Source organism: Lampetra fluviatilis, chromosome 52, assembly GCF_964198595.1.
Source record: "Lampetra fluviatilis chromosome 52, kcLamFluv1.1, whole genome shotgun sequence".
Taxonomy (NCBI): domain Eukaryota; kingdom Metazoa; phylum Chordata; class Hyperoartia; order Petromyzontiformes; family Petromyzontidae; genus Lampetra; species Lampetra fluviatilis.
Window position 1 is genome coordinate 1,264,271 of NC_136326.1, and position 24,549 is coordinate 1,288,819.

The following is a 24,549-nucleotide window of genomic DNA, read 5'->3' on the forward strand; positions in this document are numbered from 1 at the left end:
AGGGCCTCCCCACTCCGTGCTGGTCCGTGGGGTCATTTGGCCACGAGTATTGTTTATTCCGGTCATCACTTTGGTGCGTATCAGCATGCCTTAATTCTACGTTTTTAAAATCGGAAGGCAATTTCCCATCCCCCGCCACCCAAAATATACCACTCTTCGAGTTTGACTCTTTTTCAATGAATCTGCTCAGCAGATTTAAAAAAAAAACGGGAAGTCGCCGTGAAGACAATCACGATGACATTGCTTTTTTTTCATATTTTTACTGACGCTGCACGTTTTTTGGAATAAACATCATCCAAATTGCTCCAGTCACGGGGTGGCCGGGTGACTCAATTCTGGCAGTCGCCTGATGATGCTGCTTGTTATAATTACTGGCAAAAATGTCACGGTACTCGAATTGTAAATGTTGTGGGTTTACTCTCCCAACACACCGGTGCGCTGAACTAGCAACTAAGTGGCACGTTTTGTTTATGTGACAAATCTTACTCATTGGCTGTGTCAGGTGGTGGCGGGCTTAACGACACATTTATATTTGCGCGAACTAACCCCAAAAAAACCTTTATTATGGATTATGGGGATGATGTTGGTGTCAGAGACACTGAGGCCCATATGCTTAGTGACAGCTCAACTCAGGCTTGGGTCTGGCTCAAATGAGCCAACTCAATCAAAGCCATGCTTCACCCGTGCCGGCTCTGTGCATGGTCCCGGCCATGCTCAGAATTTCCGAGAGCCAAACCATAGCCGAGCCCCAGTGGCGAGACGTTAAGGGTCCCACAGTGGCTAGGAGATGTTAACTACCTCGCCTGGTATACAGGAGGTCGTGGGTTCGATCCCGACCCTGACGCCTGCTGCTGTATATTTGCAGTTTGCGTGTCGCGTGGATTTTTCTCTGGGTCCTCGGGTTTTCCCCTCCACATTTATAATCAATATCACCACGTGATGATGAAACCCACTTTGTTGTGCTATCATTTGTGATAGCCACGTCGCTTCTTAAAAAGAGCCATTCAATAGCTCAGTGGGGCCTTATCTGGTCAAATAAAAAAAGTTTATAGCTATATAGAGCCGCTCACTCGTGCGTCTTTGGATAGCGAACGGAGTGCCTCAAGCCGTGGAGAGGGCGGCTACGTCCGGGGGCAACGTCTCACCGAGCTCGTTCCTCGTGCCCAGAACAATGACGACGGCGTCCTGCCCGGCCACGGCGCGGCTCACATCCTCCGGGTTCAGCACGTCGCCCGTCACCACCTCCAGCGCCAATCCGGCCGGCAGCAGCGCCGCGTTGCGCACGAATGCCGTCACCGTGTAGCCTGCAAGGTGGGGGTGGAGGGCGCCACGGTGGCGAGATGTTAACTACCTCGCATGGTATACAGGAGGTCACGGGTTCGGTCCCAACCCCGATGCCTGTATATTAGTTTGCATGTTCTTCCCGTGGTCACGATGATTTTTCTCCGTGTGCTCGTTTTGCCTCCACATTTAACAACATGTATTTAGAGTATTTGGCTGCTATAAATTTTCACGTGATAAGCCACTTCATTGGGCTATTATTTGTGGCCAGGTCGCTTCTGAAAAAGATCTATATATCTCAGTGGACGTCACCTGGCAAAATAAAAATAGTTTCGATTAGAATTAATTTTGCATGCACAAAGGCAGTGTCATCAGCACCCGCTGTGACATGCGGATCGGAAACAAGGTCGAAGAAGATACAACCAAAAAGCTGACAAGGACACAAACCAGACCCAATCGGACAACCGTGCCAGCACATCCCTGGTTGATAATTGGCTACGGTAACGTGACGGGTAACTCTTTGTACCGTGGGTGTCAAGGCTGGAATTATTAATGAATGTGGACTCTATCCCCGACACGGACGACTCGAATTTTCTATCGGTATGACGCAGTACGGCTACGAAAAGCCTAAACATTTTTTTATAATTCCAACCGTTAAGGAAAGTCAGCTTGAGGACACTGAGCTACGCGGAATTACAGCTGATGGGCAAGTGCCAGGAAAGTCAGCCGATAGACGGAGCAGGACCGAGAGGATGACCCACCATGGAGATGGCGCGATGAGATAAGTGCATGTGCAGCAAAGGGATTGTGTAATCACGGGCCCGTGAGGGATGGGAATGTCAGGAGAGGCGGTACTTCATCCAGCAGTGGACAGAACATGGCTGAAGATGTGTATAAAGTCTTAAAAGTATATATATATTTTTGTATATTTTACCAGGTAAGGCCCCATCTCTTTTTCAGAAGCGACCTGGTTATCACAAATGATTGTTCAACGGAGTGGCTTACCATCACGCGGAAATGTATGGCAGTCAAATACTCTTAAACGCATGTTTCTAAACGTGGAGGGAAAAACGCGAGGACCCGGAGAAAAATCCACGCGACCACGGGGAGAGAGACACGCAAACTCCAAATATACAGCAGCGGACGTTAGGGTCGTGATCGAACCCACGACCTCCTGTATACCTGGCGAGGTAGTTAACATCTCCTAGCCACCGTAATGATGATGAGAGAGTGACGCAGACTTCAAATATACAGCAGCAGGCGTCAGGGTTGGGATCGAACCCACGTTCTCCTGCCTTCCGGGCGAGGTAGTTAACATCTCCTAGCCACCGTGGTGATGACGATGATGAGAGAGAGAGAGACGCAGACTCCAAATATACAGCAGCAGGCGTCATCAGGGTAGTTAACATCTCCTAGCCACCGTGGCGTTCAGCACATACCCCCGGTGAACATGGCAACGTTGATACAACGTTCGACTGTGCCTGGAACCGTCGGCCCAACGTTGAACCAACGTTGGGCCAAAGTTCCACGTCCCCTGGGACTGCAATAGGACCATGCCGAAGCCCAAATTGCACAGCTCCGCGTGATGGCCACACGTCTGTTGGGACACGGCGTGGAGTTAGGAAATAGAGCGCGCACGCCGTGGTGGGTAAGACTTAGAACTAACGCTGGGTCTTGGCTTGGATGTCGTAAGTATAAATGTGTCGTAACCCTCCACCACCCGACACAGCCAATTAGTAAGGGGTTTATCACGTAAACAGAACGCCAATCAGTTGCTGCTTCAGCCCACCGGTGTGTTGGAGAATTGTAAATGTTGTGGCTTTGCTCTCCAACACAACGGTGGGCTGAAGGAGTAAACTAATTGGCGCGTTTTGTGTACGTGACAAGTCCCCTTACTAATTGGCTGTGTAGAGGGTTTACGACACATTTATACTTACGCGATTTAACCCAAAAAACCTTTATTATGAATAATATTTGTTGTTTGACTTGCATCCCACTGGGATTTTTGCACACAGTGTTGGTGTACGGTGCTTTTTCTGCAATATTTTGCTTGTTCTTTTTTCTTTGGATTTTCTTGTTCTTGCACTTAGTCACTTTAAGATGTGTTCTTGTTCATGTTTTTTGCGGTTGCACCCGATTCAAGAGCCGAATGGCTCACAGGGCTATACCTAATAAATGAAATGAAAATGCAATGAACTTGCTACGTTTTAAACTTAGACTTAAGACCGTGCATACACACAAGTTAGCAGCAGCGCCTTTTGTCAATAGCACCACTTGGAATGATGGGGGGGGGGGGGGGGTGTGATTGTTTGACCATACTTCACCACTCTGGTCCAGGCGAGTTAGTTGATGAAGGGATGTAAGTTGTGACTCTGAATGGCTAAAGGCCAGTAAAAGTGAAAAACTGTTACGTCTGTACTGCCGACATTGTAAGCATGGCAGGTTTTTCGAATGCGTACGGATGCACAGAGGGCACATCACAAACATGTTTCCCGCGAATAATGCTGGACATTGCTAATGCTACATGAAAGAGAAAAAAAGCGCTAATTATTCTTCCAAAGTTTAAAGTTAAGTAACAAAAAAACCCACCCCACTCACAGCAAAACATGAATGTTGACATCAGGCTTGACAAACGATGCGTTAAAATGTCACGACGAACAGCTTCAGCAGCATGCACGACACCGTAAAAGCAACGTTTACGGTATTTTACAACTACACAACTTTGTATCACTGCAATAGCCTTAAGCACGGCGCGTATTTTCAACAAGAGAAAGTGAGGCCTAACCCCGTGGCGAAGCCTACGGTCTTGCCTGGCGCGCCTTACCGGCTTTGACCGCCTGCGGCAGCACCTCCAAGCCGGTCATGCCCGTGGCACCGAACACCAAGACTTTCTTCACCGCAGAAGCCATCGTCTTTGCCCACCGCCTTTTAACCTTTTCGAACGCTAAAAAGCAGGACGACGAGAGAGAGGATTAAATTGATGGCTGAGAGTGATTGTTTAACTAGGGTTGGTGCCACACGGGATCAATCGCTGTTCGGATGTTGCGTCTTCTTCGTGTTGTTGTTGTTTATATAGCCGAGCCCGACTTGCACATCATTCTTATTTTATTTAATACACGCTACGATTTCGCAACCCGCGACCTCGCGCGATGAGAATGCGTTTTTTGTGTGTGTGATGTGTGTGTGATTAATTAGCGAATCTCACGCGGGGTTTTATTGCACGGCGTGCGTTTGTGCGTGTTTATTGTGGTTGTGTGCAAGTCGAGGATAAGTTGGGTGCGTGATGTATTATCGGTGGCATTGGGAGATGTTGATTGATACTGAGGGAGGAATCCGATGAGCTATGAAGCTATTCTTGTTCACAGATGTCCCGGTGAAGTTTGGAAAGGGTTCTTTATTCTCAATTATCCGGTAACAGAGGTAATTGGGTGGCTAGGAGATGTTAACTACCTCGCATGGTGTACAGGAGGTCGTGGGTTCGTTCACGACCCTGACGATGCCTGCTGCTGTATATTTGGAGTTTGTGTTTCTCTCTCATCATCATCACGGTGGCTAGGAGATGTTAACTACCTCGCCAGGTGTACAGGAGGTCGTGGGTTTAGAATCAACATCACGCATTTAGGGTATTTGGCTGCTATACATTTGTTATAAGGCCGTAGCAATGGAGTCAACATTGGGGGGGACCAAATCTTCCAGGGAGTCTGGGCCCCCCCCCTTCCCAGAAAAAAAATATCAATTTGAAGACGAATTTTTACAATAATGTCTAATAGTGTATTGTATTACATTCATGTTTAATTTTTTTACTTTTTACCTTTTCTTGTTTCATTGTATGTAATGGCAGAGATTGGGGATTAATAAAGTACAACCTTAACCACAATCATATAAACAGAAATCTATTTTATAGCAATATATTGGGGTGTGGGGGGGGACATTTTGAGCATATTTTTTATATATTATAATTACGGCCTTGATTTGAAATGGATATAATGGAGAGCGAGACTTCTTTAGAGGCAACACGTGTATTATAATGAGGGTAACCTTAACACGAAGGGGTAACGGCCCCTTCCACCCGTTACTCTACGGAGGTCTGTCCTCCGGGCTAACGCGCCCTAACACTGGGGAGGCTGGGGTCCTGGTCCCGTCTTCGTGCTCCTCTTCAGGGTGATGGCTTCGGGTCTTCAAGTACGCAACAGCACCCGGACCCGTTCAGGGGTCCGGCTTTTATAGTCAGTCCCGGCTCTGTCCGCCCCTAGCCATGCCCTTCTTCTCGAACCTCCGAGAAGTACTTGGGCTATCGACACGTCACCCACCCCCCCAGCCCCCTCTTGGGGGTCCTGAGGTCAGTACCTCAGGTCACGAGCCCCCCTACCTGAGTGCCACGATCCGGGAATTCTTCCGACCCCCGTTATCCCGGGGCTGGCACTACGTCTGGAGAGCAGTGGCATTCGTGCATCACAACCAGTAATGCCACTGCACATATACACATTTTAAGCCACTTCGATGGGCTATCATTTGTGATAGCCAGAGACGCTTTTGAAAAAGATTTACACAGCTCAGTGGCGCATGACCTGGTAAAATAAAATAAAAGTTTATAGTTTTATGGAGGCGTTCACTCGTTAATCGATAAACGCAAATTCGTCACATTTTGCTTCCGCAGGCAAAATGCCCTTTGATAATGTTGGCCCGAAAAGCCACGAAAAAGGCTGATGGAATAAAACAGCGGTGGCGACTCCATCAAGCACTGTCATCCATTCCACGTTGGCGCTCCACGTTTAAACTATTTAAAAAAACATATGTTTGGTTATTTCGGTAAAGTCACGTAGAAGGGAAATAATAAAATGATAAAAATATAAAATAATACAAGCAATCACACCTGATGATGATTGCTTGTGTTGCAGTCGAAACGTGAGAATTTTTATTGTTTTATATTTATATTATTTTATTATTTCCCTTCTACGTGACTTTACCGAAAAAAACAAGAATATGAATCCCTGCAGTCACGAAAGCTTGAAATCAAAATTTTAAAACCAATTTAGATTTTAAATTTTCGTGACTGCAGGGATCCATACTCTTTGGTTCTTTCGGTAAAGTCACAGCAAAAAACAATTGCTGAAGTGGGCAACTCCCACTTTTTTGCTGTGATTGTCCCACCTGATGACAGACGCTTGTGTTGCGCCCGAAACGTCGTGATTTCATTTAATTTATTTTATACCCACGTGACTTTACCGAAAGAACCAAAGAGTCTTTTAAAACCACTATTTATTTGAGCAGGTAAGGCCCCACTGAGCTGTAGAGTTCTTTTTCAGAAGCGACATGGCTATCACAAATGATAGCCCAAAGCAGTGGCTGATATCTGATTTAATGACTTCTCTTCCCTCCCTGTGGAGCACACAGCCGCAACAAGCCCACGCCATGCCGGACGGTCTTGAGCAACTTTCTCCGCTTCACCCCAAGACGGACACCCCGTGGTCTTTCCGTGGTCTTGGACGGTGCCGTCACCAGGCGATCTACGGCCTGCCCCGTGGTCTCTTCCCGTGCGGTGTCCACCTTGGGCGGTCTTTGCTATGGACTTTTAGTGGCCGAAAACACAATGTTTCGCTCCGGATGATCGCTGCAAAGTATGCAAAGTATGATCTGTGTTTTGATTTAGCGCGCTGATCTTAAAGGTGCATTGAAAAATGTTGATACTCCGACTGATGCTCCTGCTGTTGTGGAGTGACTCATGCAGCCAGCTATGGCTGCAGAGTTTGGTAGTACATGTTGTTTACGTCGTTTATTGTGAAAATTCGGTCACAGTTCCTATGACCACTGCTTCATTGCTTTTATGGCTTTATTTTGGTGATTTTCGAAAAGTTTTTTAGTTTGGCCATGTTTGTTTGTTGTAGTACAGAGTTAGACTGATGGCCTTAATCTAAGTTGTCTTGTGGTTGTTGTTGTTTGACTTGTATCCCACTGGGATATTTGCACAGGGTTGGTGTACGGTGATTTTTTCTGCAATATTTTGCTGTCTTTTCTTGATTTTCTGTTTGCACGTAGTCACATTTCACTTTAAAATGTTTTCTTGTTCATGTTTTAGTTTTTTGTTTGTTGCGGTTGCACCCGATTCAAGAGCCGAATGGCTCACAGGGCTATACCTAATAAATGAACTTTGAACTTTGGGTTCCATTCTCAGCACCTGTCCCAGCCACCCGAGTCTTCTCTCCGTTGTGTCCCCCCGCGTTGTGCGTGTTGAATTGGTCCTGATTTACGGGTCCCGGTTTGAAATCTTGTTTGGCCAGAAGATGCGACAGATATTCCTCAGGCAGTCGTTGCGGAAGGTTGATGGGGAGTTCACGTCTACCTTGGTGGTCCTCCAACTTTCACTATTGTACAGCAGCACTGATTTTTAAATCCTTTATATTAAGTTTACTTGCTTGCTTGCGCGCTTACGACCGTGCAAATCTTTCGGTCGTTTTTTAAACCACTTCCCGTGATCCAATCGAGCTGACATTTTGCACACAGACTCGTTGTGCGTGACAATTTATTTTCGTGAAAAAAATGTTTCCTAAATTTTCCACTTTTTAGGAAGAAAAAAAATTCATATTTAATTTAAAATACCAATGTGATAAAAATGAAACTCTTACTCAAGAAAAACAGAAATGAATAATAAAATAAAACCGATGCCACGCATATAAAGGATTTATAGTGACAAACTTTGTTTTTACGGGTTAATTTTTTACATGACTGGCGCCTGGGGCCTATGAGCAAGTACAATGATTCGTCTACTTACGAACGAGCTCGGTTGCAGAGGTCTGTTCATAAGTCAATTTGTTCGTAAATACAACTTTACTCCTCTCGATTCCAAACACGTTGTACAGCGTGTACACTAAACACGGGGAATGGCTTTAAAGGTTATATAATTTCCTGTAGATGTAGATGCCACTGGTTCGTCACGTTCTGCAGATGTAGATGACACCACCGCCATCTATTGTGCGGCGGTTGAACTTTACAACTCTCGGTCCGAACAGGCAACTGGACATACGGACCAAAAGATTTAACTACACATATTTGTACCATCTTATTTGACAGGTACTATTCTACTTTACCGAGTGTTGACATCCGCAGCGTTTAACAGCACTGCCTTTTCGTATTTGGATTGTCAGCCAACACCGGTTAAGTCGAGGTGCACGGATTGTTCTCTTGTAGCCCCGCCCACCCCCCCAACGCGTTCCATTCATTGGCTACCGCATTCAGATAAGCCCCTCTCCCCCTCCCCCTTAACTTGTAGTTAAGAGCTTGTCTCTTGGAATTTTGCCTCACTTGAGACAGTAAATCTAGCTGTGACGGTCCCACCTGATGACGAAGACTTGTGTTGCCTCCGAAACGTCGTGATTTATTATTTTATTTCTATGATTATTGCTATTATTTTATTATTTATTTTTACCTACGTGAAAGAACCTAAGAGTATGAATCCTTGCAGCCACGAAAGCTTCAAATCTCTGAACGTCCGTAAGTCGAATGTTCGTAAGTAGAGCAATTCCTGGAGGCAGGACTAACGTCAGTGAGCGAAGGAGGGCACTCACCGTTGTGGGCGGGGATAGCGACTGAGCGGTGGGCGTGGTCATGTAAAAGTAGGCGGGGACTGGCAGAGGCTGCCAGCTCGCCATGTGGTCGGGTTGAGCCTCCTGGAAATGTGGTGGCTTTTGAAATCGTCTTGGTTCTTTCGGTAAGGTCACGTAGAAGGAAAATAATAAAATAATAAAAATAAAACATAATAAAATAATTCTCACGACGTTTCGGTCACAACACAAGCAGCCGTCTTCAGGAGAACCAAGACGATGAATCCCTGCAGTCACGAAAGCTTTAAATCGGTTTTTGAAATTTAACTTAATTTAAATCAAAATCAATGAAGCAAGAGGCAGAGAAGAGACGAAACAAGAGGGCATAGAATACACTTCCATTTATTGGTCCACAGTGGACTTGGGTTAAGTGAGTGTTCGTAGCTACGACAATTTACAATATTTTTGCGGTTTGTTAAATGCGTGTGTAACTATTTGAGGGGGATTACTGCTCAGACACCGAGGTCAACCTCTGACTTAACAGCTGGGCTATCGGTCACGTGACATCTCCGGTGTAGAATGCACACAGGAAGTATGCCGGGATGCCCCGTGTCAACTTCACTTTTTTATCATTCTTTTCTGCGCAATGATAAAATAAAGCAGAGCAATTTTGGCCGAATATTTGGCGGTGGACATTGGCTGTGTGGGGATGTCTCTCTCCCCAGCGTGCGCACACACGGGGCACTGGATTGTGAGGCCACAGCTTGCTGATGAGACCCAATGAAAATGAATAGCAGTTCTTCTGTCTGTGACAATTGTGTCATCAGTTTATCAGCCCACAGCTACCTGATGAGACTGATACATTATATGTTGATATGTATACTTTTTTATATAATTGTTTAAAAGGGGCGTTCAATTGAGTGATGGATTGTTGCGATTCAGAGTCCTGATTAGATTTAAGAATCAATTAATTTTTTTACATTGCACCCATGGTGGCTGCAGGGGTCACATGAAACCCATCAGCAACAAGATAATCCGTGCTGTACTGTATACGAATTGTGAAACATCAGTTCTTACAGACGCGATTCATTATCGCACGTATCGTGTGCTTAAGAACTGGTATTGTTATTAATTGATGCATCATTATACCTTTACTTTTGGTCTGCTACCCATTCTTACATGGTCCCTTTGATGCATGGATCATGAGTTGAATAATAAACATTGATCAATTAATCGATTAATCGTCAAGAGGCTTTACTTAGATCCAACACCCTCTGTAAATGAAGACAACCCCCACTACAGAGCAGGTTAGTGCATGCAGGCACACATACAGCAATGCAGCCAAACGTTCAGCTCTTGAGTTGGTGGTCTGGACAAGGCTGAGAACGTCGTACACGCGACGTGGCGATCGTATGCCGTGGTCTCTCGCCTGAGCGACACCAACTTTGGCTCCGTGCCACCGAATCACGGCCAATTATATTCCTTCAGTTGTGCGTGTTACGAATTACATTTCTACTACGGTGATGATGCCTGCTCAACGCGCAGTAGGCGTTCGTGACAAATATTTTCCATGATAGAGGTTTTTTTTGGGTTAGATCGCACGAATATAAATGTGTCGTTAAAGCCGAAACAGCAGGAGGATTTATGCACAATTCTGGCTGATGAAGTTGCTTGTTAAATTTCGATTTAAAGCTTTTGTGACTGCAGGGATTCATCTTCTTGGTTCTTTCGGTAAAGTCACGTAGAAGGGAAATAATACAATTCATTCAGACGCTGTCTTTCCGACAGACCTGTTCTTCACCTGAGGAAGGCTGTTTGCGTTGTGGCCGAAACGTCGTGAGAATTGTATTTTATTATGTTTTATTTTTATTATTTTATTATTTCCCTTCTACGTGACTTTACCGAAAGAACCAAGAAGAAGTTGCTTGTTGTAATTACCGGCGAAACGTCACGCCACTCGAATTGTAAATGTCGTCGTGTGTTTAACTCTCCAACACACAACCGGTGTGCTGAACGAGTAACGAATTGCCACGTTTGTTTACGTGACAAACATTACTAATTGGCTGTGTTGGGTGGTGGCGGGTTTAACGACACATTTATATATTTATGCGATCTAACCCAACACAAAAAAACTCCTCTTATGGACCGAAGCCTGTCGTGCCTTCCCGCTGCTTGTGAGCCGCACGCACACACACATTCCATGTAAACCCATTGCCATTCGCACCGGCCGAGGCACTCCAATAACGATCGGTGGAGGGCAACGTTGCCGCAGCTACTCCGCTAAGTGTTGACAACTGGGGCGACGACGGCGACGGCGACTCACGACGATGCGTGGCCGTCTCGTGCGTGCGTGCCGACGGTCTCCGCGTCTCCGGACGATTGCATCTCGTTCGGGAGGTCGGTGTGGGAGGGAGGGAGGGAGGAGGGGGTGGGAGCGGCAGGATTGTGTTGGTCTCAGTCGCGCCGCTTGACGTACACGGCGAGTCCCACAACCGCCACGAGCCCCAGGGCCACCAGGCCCCACTCCTTCGTCGAGAGGCCGAAAAACTTCTGCGGGAGGGGAGCGGGAAAAGACGCACGCCATCGTCGATTCAGCGGCCCGGAGAGAGAGGGGGGCAATTTCGCGTTTGGCCACGGAGGGATACTGAGCGAGCGATCGTGATGGAATGATGGGTTTTTTTTGCAGGGTTAGATCGCGTGAACGTGCACGTGTTGTAACCCCCTCCATCAGACGCAGACAATTGGCTGTCTGCCTGATGATGCCGGTTGTAATTACTGGCGAAACGTCGTACTCAGATTGCAAATGTTGTGTATTTGCTCTCCAACACACCGCGAATTGGCACGCTTTATCTACGTGACACAACTTACTAATTGGCTGTGTGGGATGGTGGCGGGTTTAACGACACATTTACATAATTACTCGATCTAACCCAACAGTAAAAAAACCCTCTGTTATGGATGATATCGGTCGCGAAAGCCTACCACGTGGTAAACTGGTAAGGTTTGTCACGCGAAGAAAATGTGCCAATGTGTTACCACTTCACCGCCACCGGTCGTGTTGGAGAGTAAACCCACAACATTTACCATTTGAAGAACGACGTTTCGCCGGCGATTACAACAACCAGCTTCATCGGGCGACAAGCCAGGACCTGTCGACGACGCATTTATATTCACGCGATCTGAACCCAGCAAAAACTTAATTTCGAATAACGCTGGTGGCGAAAGCGTACGCGCTAAATCGGCGATCGAGCTCGCTCCAGGCGCGCTACACCCAGGGCACGGCGAATCGGGGCGACTGCCCCGGGCCCCGCGCCTTGGGGGGGGGGTACGCTTCAACGTGACGGTGTCAGATGTAATTCTTCCGGTTTAGTTTGAAGGTGTGTGCCCAGGGCCCTGCACCCCCCCCCCCCCCCCCACTATGGACAGTCCTGGTTACGAGCAGCATGATTCATATTCTGACCGTAGCTGGGGGGGGGGGAGGGGGTCTTGACTGCGGGCTGTGTCACCACTTTGTCGACCACCTTCCACCGAGATCTCTACCGTCAAACCCCTTGGGGGTCAATCGACGACCTCGCGAGTGGTCGAGGGAGACAGTGCGACAGCTGGCGATGTGGTCACAATACGCAGTCGCACCAGAGTCGAGTTTTGGTTGAGTTGTTTCTTCTTCTATACGAATCGTCGAATCGTAGTCAAGACCCGCGGAAGGAAATCTCTACTCTAAGTTAAAGAGCCGTACCGGACGTCCCGGAGCCCACGAGAGAAAAAAACGTGGCTTGCCGATAAGGGCAACGAACGAACCCTCGGGTCGTTAATTCCGTCGATTCTCTGAAGGGTAAACAACAAAAAATCACAAAAGTTTTACGCTTAAAGTTTCATACGCGTGGCCGCGTGTCCGCGTGCTGCCCCCCGTGGCCGCGTGTCCACGGCGCCGCCGCTTTACCTCGGGGCCCCCGTTAGCGGCGGGCTCCCCGTCCATGTGCTCCACCTCCACCCCGTCGTGTCCTAGAGGGCGACATCAACATGGACGATGACAACTCACATTTGTAAAACTATTTTAAAAAAACATAAACTATGTTTTAGTTTATTTTACCAGATAAGTGCCCGCTGAGCTCTATACAGATCTTTTTCAGAAGCGACCTGGTCGTCACAAATGATAGCTCAACGAAGTGGCTTATCAAGTGGGAAATTATAGCAGCCAAATACTCTAAACGCGTGTTTTTAAATGTGGAGGGAAAAACCGGAGGACCCGGAGAAAAATCCACACGACCACGGGGAGAGAAACGTGCAAACTCCAAATATACAGCAGCAGCAAGCGTCAGGGTCGAGATCGAACCCACGACCTCCTGTATACCAGGCGAGGTAGTTAACATCTCGCCACCATGGCGCCCCAATAGTACTGCGCCTAATCGCGGAAACAAACGTGTTGGAGCGCAGAGACGCACAAGGAGAGGGGAACGGGACGGACCGAGAAAGGGGATGAGAGGAACACCGAATTAAAGCACGGGTGGTGGTGGTGGCCTGTAACCCAGCGAGGGTTGATGGGTCACACAAATACTGCGACACTCCTTTCCCATGGACGTCGAGGAGGAGGAGGAGCCATACCCTGACTTACACCATTGGAACCTCATTTGCCAGTAGCAAAATATGATAATTGTTTTTTTTACCCTTTTATCTGGCAACAAAACTGACACCTTTTTTTACAAGGAGTCATGTTTGCATTGACCACAATACCTGCAGTCGGAATGCAAACAAAAAACATAACTCTGATAATGTATGCACTGTCCTTGAAATTGATTGGTCCACACTCGAGACAGCTTTCCTTAGAGCCTAGTCTCACCCTGGTGTTGGACCAGATGACGCCAAAAGGCGCACAACTCAAAGACAATGCACCATCAGAGTATGAGAGCTCGGGGTAAGCATTTACACCATTGGAACCTCATTTGTCAGTAGTTGTGCGCCAGGGTAAAAAAAAACAATTACATACCCTGACTTTCCAGGAGATTAAGGTTCAGCACCACAAACGTGGACACCACCTGTTCAATCTGTATGGGATAGAGTGTTTCCCCCTCACATGTGTGTGGGGGTTACGGGTGGGGGGGGGGGGAGATCCTGGGAAGCAAATGCTGGTTGTCAACAACGGTGTTCGTGCCGTACACGGGTTTGCGATTACGTTTAGGAGTAGAATTAGGTCTGTAATTACGTCTCGGACCAGGGTTAGGCCTAGGATTATGAGCAGGGCTCGCATTAAATATTTGATTATGGCCAGGATTAAAGGTTCGAGCTATGACTACCTCTTGAACTCTTGTTTTGGGCTAAGATAATTAATTACAAGGGACGAGATTACGGCTGGGATTGTATCTCGAGCCAGGCTCGTGACTCGGATTCGCTTAATGACCTTTGGTGGGGGGGGGGTGGGGGGCGTGGTAGTATTACGGTTGCGGTTAGGGCCATGGGCGATGATATGCGAGACTAATTGCCGCCTGTTTCCATCTGTACCTCCGATTAGCACCGCTTGGCTACGTACGGTGAGAAAAAAGTTCAACGTGCAGTTTTTTTTTATTGGGTGGAAATTGCGAACAATAGCCGCATCAGACACGAGTACATATAATTATATAATCGGCGTAATCATTGGGTTCGCTGCAGCTCAACGACTCAGTAGTCCGTACAAGGCGAGTGGTAAAGTTAGGAACCCACTGGTTCCACCAGCCCACAGGGGATTATTGTGTCCGTTCGTCGTGCAGGTAGGGTCTGGGTGGGGAGGGAGGGGCTGGGTGGGGAGGGGAGGGTGGGGAGGGGCTGGGTGGGGAGGGGAGGGGCCGGGTGGGGAGGGGCTGGGTGGGGAGGGTGGGGCTGGGTGGGGAGGGTGGGGGTTGGGTGGGGGGTGGGAGGGGTGGGGCTGGGTGGGAAGGGGCTGGTCACCCCGTGGTGCCCTTATAAAACTCAACGTTTAACCTACTCACGCCGGCTTGTGCCCGCCCTCACAGTCGGGCATATATGCGGAATACACCACGCCGCCGTTGACCCTGACCATTGACCGAGCAACCCAACGTTCCTACCAGCTCCCTCCGCAGGGATGTGTTAAGATGTCCATGTATGTGAGCTCGTCATTTGATGGCCTGAAGACCAGAATCGGTCATTTTGCCGACAATGTGTTCATCGGGGAGGCAGTTCCGTATGTGGACAGCAGAGTTAAGTGGAGCTTCTGTCCGGGCAGCAACGTTCTGGCAACTGGGGGTGGGGGGGGTAAGAGCGAGGGCTTGGCAGGGTTGTGCATTGTCGGGTGGTACGGCGTCTTTCATATGGGGGTGGAAGCATGGACTGAAGGTCTGTGGGGGGGGGGGGGGGGGGAGTGGTTGGTGTGCATTTTTGTACATACATACACACGTACGAGGATAGAGTGTTGGTCTCTCTCGTAAAATGCATGGGTTTTCTCCGGGCGCTGTGGGTTTCTCCCTACTTGTATAATAATAATAATAAACACAACCCATCTCATTAATCGGATGAAAACTGCTTGAAATCATAAAATAAACAATGGAGCGGCAGGAGCCTCTGGAAAAGAAATCATACCACTCTGTGTGACTCTCCTGGATGGATAAATTAGTAAATTGTCATAATTATGATGTTTCTACATTTGGAGTTTGCATGTTCTCTTCGTGGTCGCGTGGATTCTTTTTCTTTCTCTCCGGGTCCTCCGGTTTGTCCCTCCATGTTTAGAAATACGCGCTGAGATGATTTCGCTGCTATAAATGCGCACGTGATGATAGGCCACGTAGTTGAGCTGTCATTTGCAAAACAAGGCAAAAGCTCAGTGGAGCCTTTCCTGGTAAAAAACAAAAAATATTTTATTTATTTGTATATTTCGAACAGGTAATGTGTTTAGCTTTACTATAATTTGCACTTCCCATCGTGTTTTTTGTTGTAAAGTTTGACCCCGTACCCTTAAGGGGCCGTCCATAAATGACGTCACGCGATTTTGGACGATTTTTTATCCCCCCCCCTCCCCTCGTCACACGGCGTCACAAAAAGTCAGACCCCCCCCCTCAAATATGACGTCACAAAGCTCTGCTCCCCCCCCCCCCAAATAAAACATGCTTCAAATCGCTTTAAACTATTGTCATTGTAGTGCGTATTTAATGTGGCGCTGCACTCTGATGTTGTAGGAGAAAACATTTATTAAAAAGTCGATTTAATTAAGTAGAACGTGTTGTCTATATTTATTTAAAGTTGCGCATTTTGATGTGACGTCACATTTCTCAACCCCCCCCCCCCCCCCCCCAAGCTCGTCACACATCGTCACAAATTTCGATTTAAAGCTTTCGTGACTGCAGGGATTCATCTTCTTGGTTCTTTCGGTAAAGTCACGTAGAAGGGAAGTAATAAAATAATACAAATTAAACATAATAAAATAATTCTTACGACGTTTCGGCCACAACACAATTAGCCGTCTTCAGGTGTTTTATTTTTATTATTTTATTACTTCCCTTCTACGTGACTTTACCGAAAGAACCAAGAAGAAGGATCGTCACAAATGTCTGACACCCCCCCCCCCCTAGGTGCGTGACGTCATTTATGGACGGCGCCTTACTGGACATCTGTCGGGTAAAAAAATAGTAGCTCATTGGATTTCTCCTGCAGTTGCAATACCGATTCGCTGACCGCTAGGTGGGGCTAAGCGCCATTTCAGTACCAGGGACAGCGCCCTTGTCCTGAACTACAAACTCGAAACCTCGCCTCCGCGGTCGTCTCCAAGGCTGGGAGACTCGTTTGCAACACAGTAACGATGCGTTGTGTGAAGGTTGTTTGTTGTTTCAATTTACGATGCTAAGCAATTCGTTGTTGGTTAGTGGTTAAATGTCACTATTGTCTCTAACATACACTCGGCGCGGTTAACATATACAGCAGCAGCAGCAGAGGCAGCAGTAGCAGCAACAACAGCCACCATTCGTCACTAATTATCGACGGTGACGCCGTCACAGTCCCTGTGCCAGGCTAGGTGCACTTGAAGGGGACAGGAATTGTCGCAAGCTCGCTGGCAGGAGGTCAAACAGCATACGCTGTGGCCGTGAGAGAAAAATGTATCCACCTAACTGGTCATTTATACGGTGGGTTATTCAACAATTGCCATTCTTTGTGTAGAGTGGATATTACAGACTCGAGTGTGCATATTAAAGAATGTCGTGTTGATATTACATACTCGAGTGTGGATATTACAGACTCTAGTGTGTATATTACAGACTTCAGTGTTGATATTACAGACTCGAGTGTTGATATTACAGACTCGAGTGTGGATGGATATGACACAATCTCTACTCAATGCTGGTCCCGATACGCAGCGAGTGTTCTGCAGGCCGCACATTGCAAACGAGCATCTAAATGTGGGCGTGTGTGTTTAAGAACATGTAATATGTAATGAGCAAATGTCGTTACCATCCTTACATACTTGGGGTCCACGTCGCGCCCGAATACGAACGCATCTCTAGAGATAAATCTATTATTGTTTTAAGAATATTTGACGATCGCGATGGGAGGGCTGGCGCAGTGAGTGGTGGCGATAACGCACTGCGCTAAAACTGGCGACCTGAGTTGTATTCCGGGTCACGGCTGACATCGCTGGGGACGGGGGGGGGGTGACCTTCACCGATAGGCATCGATCAGCGTGGTGACGTATGGCTATGGAACGAAACTCCCACGACCGACGCGGGAGGGGAGGGCTTCGTCCACGAGTCTGCTGACAAATCGGGCCGTGAATTGTTGTGGCCATTTACGACGACGCAATCATCGCTCGGGGAACGCCACGCGTTCGAGAGCGAGGCCACCAACCATGAGAGACGGAGCGATATCAAAACCAGTGCAGGCGCGAGGTGGATCATCAACATCGCAGGATCGTGTTTAGTGGTGGTGGTGGTGGCGGCTTCCGGGAAGCCTTCATCCAGCAGTGGATTGACCAAGTCTGATGGCGATGCCGATGGCAGTGCTCGTTATCTCGTTCGCGCATTCTCCGGGAGAGCCTCGGTGCGTTTAGGTATTTTTTGGTCAGTGGGACGGAGCAGGATCGCGCCGAGCACTCTCGAAATTGGTGAAATAAAGGATCTTCATCCATCCGCCCATCATGAAGAGGACCGATACACACACACACACACCGCGCAGCGTGGCGCGTACAGTGAGCGCAAGGGATGTGGAGGGACCCTATCGGTCATTTTCTGCGCGCTGTGACGAAAAAAAAACCACAACAGCCGCCATTCGCCAGTAAGTGGCGTTGACGTCACCACGACGCCCGTGCCCGGCTAGGTTCACTCTGAGGCCACGTTAAGTGCGGAATGCCCGCCGGCAGGAGATCGCGGGATAGACCCGGGTGCCACGGGCTCACTGAGATGACTGGTAGATGACTGGTAGATGCACCAGCCGTGCTTCCACCCAGCGCTAACTCGCTGCATTTTATCTTCCCGGCGTTCCGCTCGTTGTTGTGAGCGTCTCTCCTCCGCCGCCCTCCGTTGTTGGCTGGAGGGCGACTGCCTCCAACTGCTCAGCAGCAGCAGCGTCCTTCACGAGCCCTCCCTACACCGCAGAGGTCGATCTCGACACGGCTGAGTTAGCGGTCATCTCCAAGTCCCACTGGGGCTCAACGTCCTCCCGTACCGCATCAGCTCCCGTCCCTTCTCTAGGACTAAACAGAAGCCGCTTGGGCTGGGCATGCGGTTTCTACACGACGCAGGCAACGCAAAGACAAAGATGACCTGTATAGCCTTAACATACTGTAGGGGCAAGTGCTGTTAGCGAGCACCTATAAAGGCCGGCATGGCACACGATGGGGTGGGTGACCAGCACCACGCCCGGCCGCCTTTGTCTCCCTAGCGGCGATGTTTACACACCGCACCAGGTACAGTACTAATTTGAGGTTGAGTCGACCTAGGGAAAGCCCAGGGCCGGTACAGATAATCGTCATCGATGTTGGCCGTGAGCGGGAATCGAACCCGGGTCGCTAGGTTCGTAGCGCAGCGTAGCGCTAACCGCTACACCACCGCTCCCCTCCCCAGGCAACACTCCCCACAGGCAACAGACGCAGACACACACAGGCACCTCCCAACGTCCACCCGCACAGGTCGCGTTGTGCGTGGCACAGAGAAAGCTCACGGCCGTCGCCCGCCGCTCACCGGCGCTCTTGCTCTCTTTGGCGTCGGCCCCGACGCCGGAGGAAGCGCTCTTGCTGGGATTCATCTTGTGCCCTCCGTGTGCGTTGTATCTCTCCACCGTCGCTTGCTGGAGGTCGCGGCCGCGATGCAATACTCGCAGAGGCCAGGCTGCGTCGCTCCTTCTTCCAAATGGGCGTGTGTGACTTCTGCGTGTGACTTCTGCGTGTGACCGTGTGCGGCTGTGTGTCTGTGTATATATATGTGGATGACGGGGGAGCGGTGGTGCAGCGGTTAGCACGCTGCTAGGAAACCCGGCGAGCCAAATTTGACGAAATGTCCAAACCGGTCGTGGGACCCTCCCCTAAGTCGACTCGGCCTTAAACGAGTACCTCGTGCGGTGTGTAAAAAAAACACATCGGCACTGGGGAGACAAAGGCGGCCGGGCGTATTTTTTCGCCACCGTTCCTCGCGGTCGCGCCTGGGTGCAATACTGACCGAGGCCAGGCTGCGTCCCTGCGTCCCACGGGCGTGTGTCGCCGGGTGTGATTGTGCATTTACCCTGCACAGTACTTACTGTACACGGTTAAATAAGAATAAAGCAATGGGGGAGCGGTGGCGTGGTGGTTAGCGCACTACACGGAGGGGCAAGAGGAACATGGTGGGTTAGGGAACACACTCGGATATCGATTTGACGGTTGATGAAGGCGAGTGACCTTGGGCAAACCTTTTATCCAGCAGCATATTGATTATGGCCGGTGATTAAAACGATGATATCCAGCAGTGGATTGATGATGGCTTGATCGACCCAATGTTGTTGATGGACGTGTTGCATAGGGGGGAGGGAGGGTGAGCGGTGGCGCAGTGATTGACACACACTGCGATGATCTGCTGAGAAATACAGAGGGGCCAATGGGACCAAGGGAGTAAGAGGGGATAGGCAGACGTAATGTAAACCCTTTATCAACGTGTGCTTGGGAATAAATAAAGCCACTCTCCTATAACCCAGCAGTGGATTGACCATGGCTGATGACGATGACAAATATGTAACCGCAAACACAGACATAATTTCAACCGTGATGATGGGTACAAACTGAGTAATCATTGGAAAGATGTTATTAACCATGCAAAAAAGATTTAACTACACATTTATGGACCATCTTATTTGACAGGTACTATTCTACTTTACCGAGTGTTAACATCCCCAGCGTTTAACAGCACTCTCCTTTGTTGTATTTGGATGGCCACCAACACTGGGTAAAACAACATGTGCAGTGTCGTTCTCTTCTAGCACCATGTGCACCTTTAGCATGTGACCTGTTGTTCTCTTTTAGCCCCCCCCCCCCAATACGTTCCATTCATTGGCTACCACACTCAGATAAGCTCCTCCCCCCCTCCTCCCCCCTCAACTTGTATTTAAGAACTTGTATCTTGGAATCTCTGCCTCACTTGATACAGTAAATCTAGCTGTGACGGTCCCACCTGATGACGGAGACTTGTGTTGCCTCCGAAACGTCGTGATTTATTATTTTATTTCCATTATTACTTTTATAAATTTTAATTTTATTTTTTACCTACGTGACTTTACCGAAAAAAACCTAAGAGTATGAATCCTTGCAGTCACGAAAGCTTCAAATCTAGAAATGTATCCGCGCCACGGATTGTCGCGGCTGAAGGGGTCACCTTGCGATAGGGCGACAGCAGGGGGCGCTGCTGCCGTGCCAAGGGCGCTGGGTGACTCAGCACCTCGGACAGCGACGGCTCGAGGACCAACGCCGCCATCGTCGAACGAGAAGCGTGGGGGCAGTCAGGGGGGGAGGGGGCCTTGATGATATAATTGTTTACAGCCTGTCCATGCCGTGTCAGTCTTGGGAGTTGTTTGACCATACTTCACCGAGAGAGAGGTCCCAGAACTTTTTTTTATCTTTCACTCGTCGCTGATGTGAGTCGTCGCTGGGACCGAACTCGAGTAGTCGAGTTCACAGTGCAGTGTACAAACCCACAGCGCCACTGCTCCACTCCCATAACAATAATGCCACCATTAAAGCCTGAGTGAGTCTCAAGACTTGCTTACAGGAAGATCCTGCATTGGGATGTTTGGCTAAATTCCATTAATGAGCATTTTGCTTATGGGAGAAAACGGGAGCACGTGGAGGACATCGACCATGCACACCAGGGTTTAAACTCAAAAGTCCCTTATAAAACTGAACGTTTAACCTACTCACGCCGGCTTGTGCCCGCCCTCACAGTCGGGCATATTTGCGGAATACACCACGCCGCCGTTGACCCTGGCCATTGACCGAGCAACCCAACGTTCCTACCAGCAGCTCCCTCCGCAGGAATGTGCTTTCTCACAACCATGTTGGGTCAGGCAAGGGGTGCGGGCGGGTTTCTCAGGTGAAACAAAATTCAACGAAGGAGGGAGGGGGGGGAGGGGTAACACAGCAACCAAACCAAGGGGCGAGGATAACCACAACCCTGCCGCAGAGAGACGGCGTCTCAACGCGAATGAGTGGCACGCGATTGGAGTCGCACATCAACTCGAGCGGTCCCCGCGTGGCGCTGCGGCGAGGAGTGGGGCTGGGCAAAGCGACGTGGGAGAAAATCGTGCCGGGGGGGGAGGGGGGCGATGCAATTATTAGCCGCGGTTACAAACACTCGCAAGCCGAGCAATTAGCACCACGTGGCAGCAGTCAGAGAAGAGAGGCCGGGCCACGCAAGAAGTAAATCGACTGTGTACCCCCCCCCCCCCCATATCACCCTTCACCCCCCCATCCCTCCCCCATTCCCCTCCCCTCAATCCTTCCCCCAACCTTCCCCTTTCTTCACCACCGCTCCCCCACCTCTCCTCCCGTCCACCACCCTAGCCCCATCCCTCCCCCATTTCCCACCCGGCCCCTCCACACCCCCCTCCACTCTCAACTCCTCCCCGACACCCCCTTACGATAATGCGTAATTAACATTAGATGTATAATTGTTCATCACCGGTGTTTTTACGTTGCTCACTTTCACGCTATATATGTGTGTTGGGCTCATTAGGACAGGGCCTTTCTTCCTATCAGCAGAGTTATGGCCTAGGAAGGGAGCCTTTCATACTCACGCCCAGAAAATATAGAAATAAGTGATATGGAACCTGAGACCTTCACAGGACACGAGGCCCCTTTGTCCGAAATAAGTTCGTTAAAATGTTGGTCCTTGCAAGAAGTGGCAAACACCATACGGCTGTGTGTTGCAGAGTAAACCCACGACAACAATTTAACAATTCGAGTAGCCGAGACGTTTCGCCGCCGGTAAATTACAACAATAACGAGCAGCAGCATCAGGCGACAGCCAGACCGTTGTGGATACATCCCCTGCTGTTTCGGTCTTAAAGAGACACGGCCTCGGATAACTGAGATGTCCCCACTTGGGAGGCAGTCGGGTGCAAAGGTCAGGGTGGGGGCGAGGTTTAATATATCACTGCATTTTATCAATTTAACACAATCCATCGTGCGTTGATTAACTGTGACCAATCCGTAACCAGTCATATGTCACTACGTAGTGTCATACGAACATAACCCGTTCTGAGTGTGCGGCGTTGTGGGATGCAATTACATGAATGACGCCGGTTGTTATAATTACTGGCGAAACGTCGTGCTCAGATTGTAAATGTTGTGGATTTTCTCTCCAACTCACAACCGGTTAGTGCTGTACTAGTATACTACACTATACACTACACTATAAACTACACTATACACTACACTATACACTACACTCTACACTACACTTTACACTACACTATACACTACACTATACACTACACTATACACTAGTGCTGTACTAGTGACGAATTGACCACGTTCTGTTTACGTGACAACTCTTACTAATTGGCTGTGTCGGGTGGTGGCGGGTTTAACGACACATTAAAATATTTACGCGATATGACCCCATAAAAATCGATTATTGATGATATTGGTCGCGTAAGCCTACGGGTTAAACTGACGCGATATAAAATGAGATTATAATTATGAGTTACATGCCTACATCCACCGCCAATCTGATCTTGGCACGTGATCGGCTCACGGTGATGATGACATCGCCTTTACTCTTATCTGTTTAACACCGGGGACACGGAAGACTTCTTCACGATTTTGGCAACAACAACAACAGAAATCGCCTGATGAAGCTGGTTGTAATCACCATCGAAACGTCGGACTCAAACTGTAAATGTTGTGGGTTTTAACCATGAGAGTGACGTGGATGTGTCAATCGCCCTGATACAATCGTTCTCAGGGCGATGTGCTTGAAGTGACGAACTTCCTCATTGGCCGTGTCGCACGTGGCTGACAGCACAGACGGTTCACGACGTATCCTTGTGCAGGGATGTTGAGTTTTCAGGGCCATACGGCCTACAGCCGTTTCAATGCGGGCAATTAAAAAAAAAATCTCTCTATTTTTCGATTTAACGCTTACGTGACTGCAGGGATTCATCTTCTTGGTTCTTTCGGTAAAGTCACGTAGAAGAGAAATAATAAAATAATAAAAATAAAACATAATAAAATAGACCTTATTGGTCACCCCGTGGTCCCTTACACATCTCAACGTTAATAAAATAAACATATTTTATTATGTTAAAATTTAATTATTTTATTATTTCCCTTCTACGTGAATTTACCGAAAGGACCAAGAAGATCTCTCTATTTGTTTGTGTGTCTCCCTTGTGATGGGAACTTTGTAGGATGAACGTTGAGATTTATAAAGGACCACGGAGTGACCAATAGGGTCTGAGTTGGTCTGTAACAAGGTAGGGGGCACTGATAAGGGGTTGACAGGTACGTGTCGGGTGGTGGCGGGTTAACGACACAACATTTATATTCATATACTCTTTAGTTCTTTCGGTAAAGTCACGTAGGTATAAAATACAATAAAATTTATATTCATGCCATGTAACTTTCTGACCAGCCCCTACCGGACATCTGTTTAAAAAAAATAATTAAAGAGCTTCAATGCTCAGGGGCCCGTCCATAAATGACGTCACGCACCTGGGGGGGGGGGGGGGGTCAGACATTTGTGACGATGTGTGACGAGGGGGGGGGTGAGAAATGTGACGTCACATCAAAATGCGCAACTTTAAATAAATTTAGACACGTTCTACTTAATTAAATATACTTTTTAATAAATGTTTTCTCCTCCAACATCAGAGTGCAGCGCCACATTAAATACGCACTACAATGACAATAGTTTAAAGCGATTTGAAGCATGTTTTATTTTGGGGGGGGGCAGGGCTTTATGACGTCATATTTGAGGGGGGTTTGACTTTTTGTGACGCCGTGTGACGAGGGGGGGGGGTCAAAAATCGTCCAAAATCGCGTGACGTCATTTATGGACGGCCCCTCATCGGCTTTCTCGAGTACAAATAAAGACTCTGATGGGAGTCCCACAACGTTGTATTGCATTTCCTAACACGGATAAGCAACGAATACCGCGGGGGGTCTTCCTCTGGCCCCGTCGCTTCCCACAGAGAAGCCTCCTTTAATCCGCGCTTAAGCGAGCTACCAATTCAAATGGGGAAAGTGCTTCCGGCTCAGGGGGGGGGCTGGGGGAGGAGTGGGGGTGGGGGGTGC

At 48.5% G+C, this 24,549-nt stretch overlaps 2 protein-coding genes and 1 long non-coding RNA gene across 3 annotated transcripts in view; all 3 read right to left on the minus strand.

Moving 5' to 3' along the window:
- LOC144949059 (flavin reductase (NADPH)-like) overlaps positions 1-4,382 on the minus strand; it is an 11,024-nt gene extending 6,642 nt beyond the window's left edge. Inside the window, 2 exon segments of the mRNA XM_078878871.1 lie at positions 1,146-1,304; positions 4,106-4,382. Coding sequence (XP_078734997.1) covers positions 1,146-1,304; positions 4,106-4,190 — 244 coding nt within the window. The 5' untranslated portion in view covers positions 4,191-4,382.
- The window catches only part of LOC144949065 (zinc finger protein DPF3-like), a 324,698-nt gene that overhangs the window by 105,491 nt on the left and 194,658 nt on the right, over positions 1-24,549 (minus strand). The window lies entirely within an intron of this gene.
- LOC144949060 (uncharacterized) lies at positions 9,206-19,196 on the minus strand. The gene is made up of 3 exons (XR_013640237.1): positions 18,971-19,196; positions 12,760-12,821; positions 9,206-11,369 (listed from the first exon to the last, which is right to left on the minus strand). It is a non-coding gene; the product is annotated as an uncharacterized LOC144949060 (long non-coding RNA).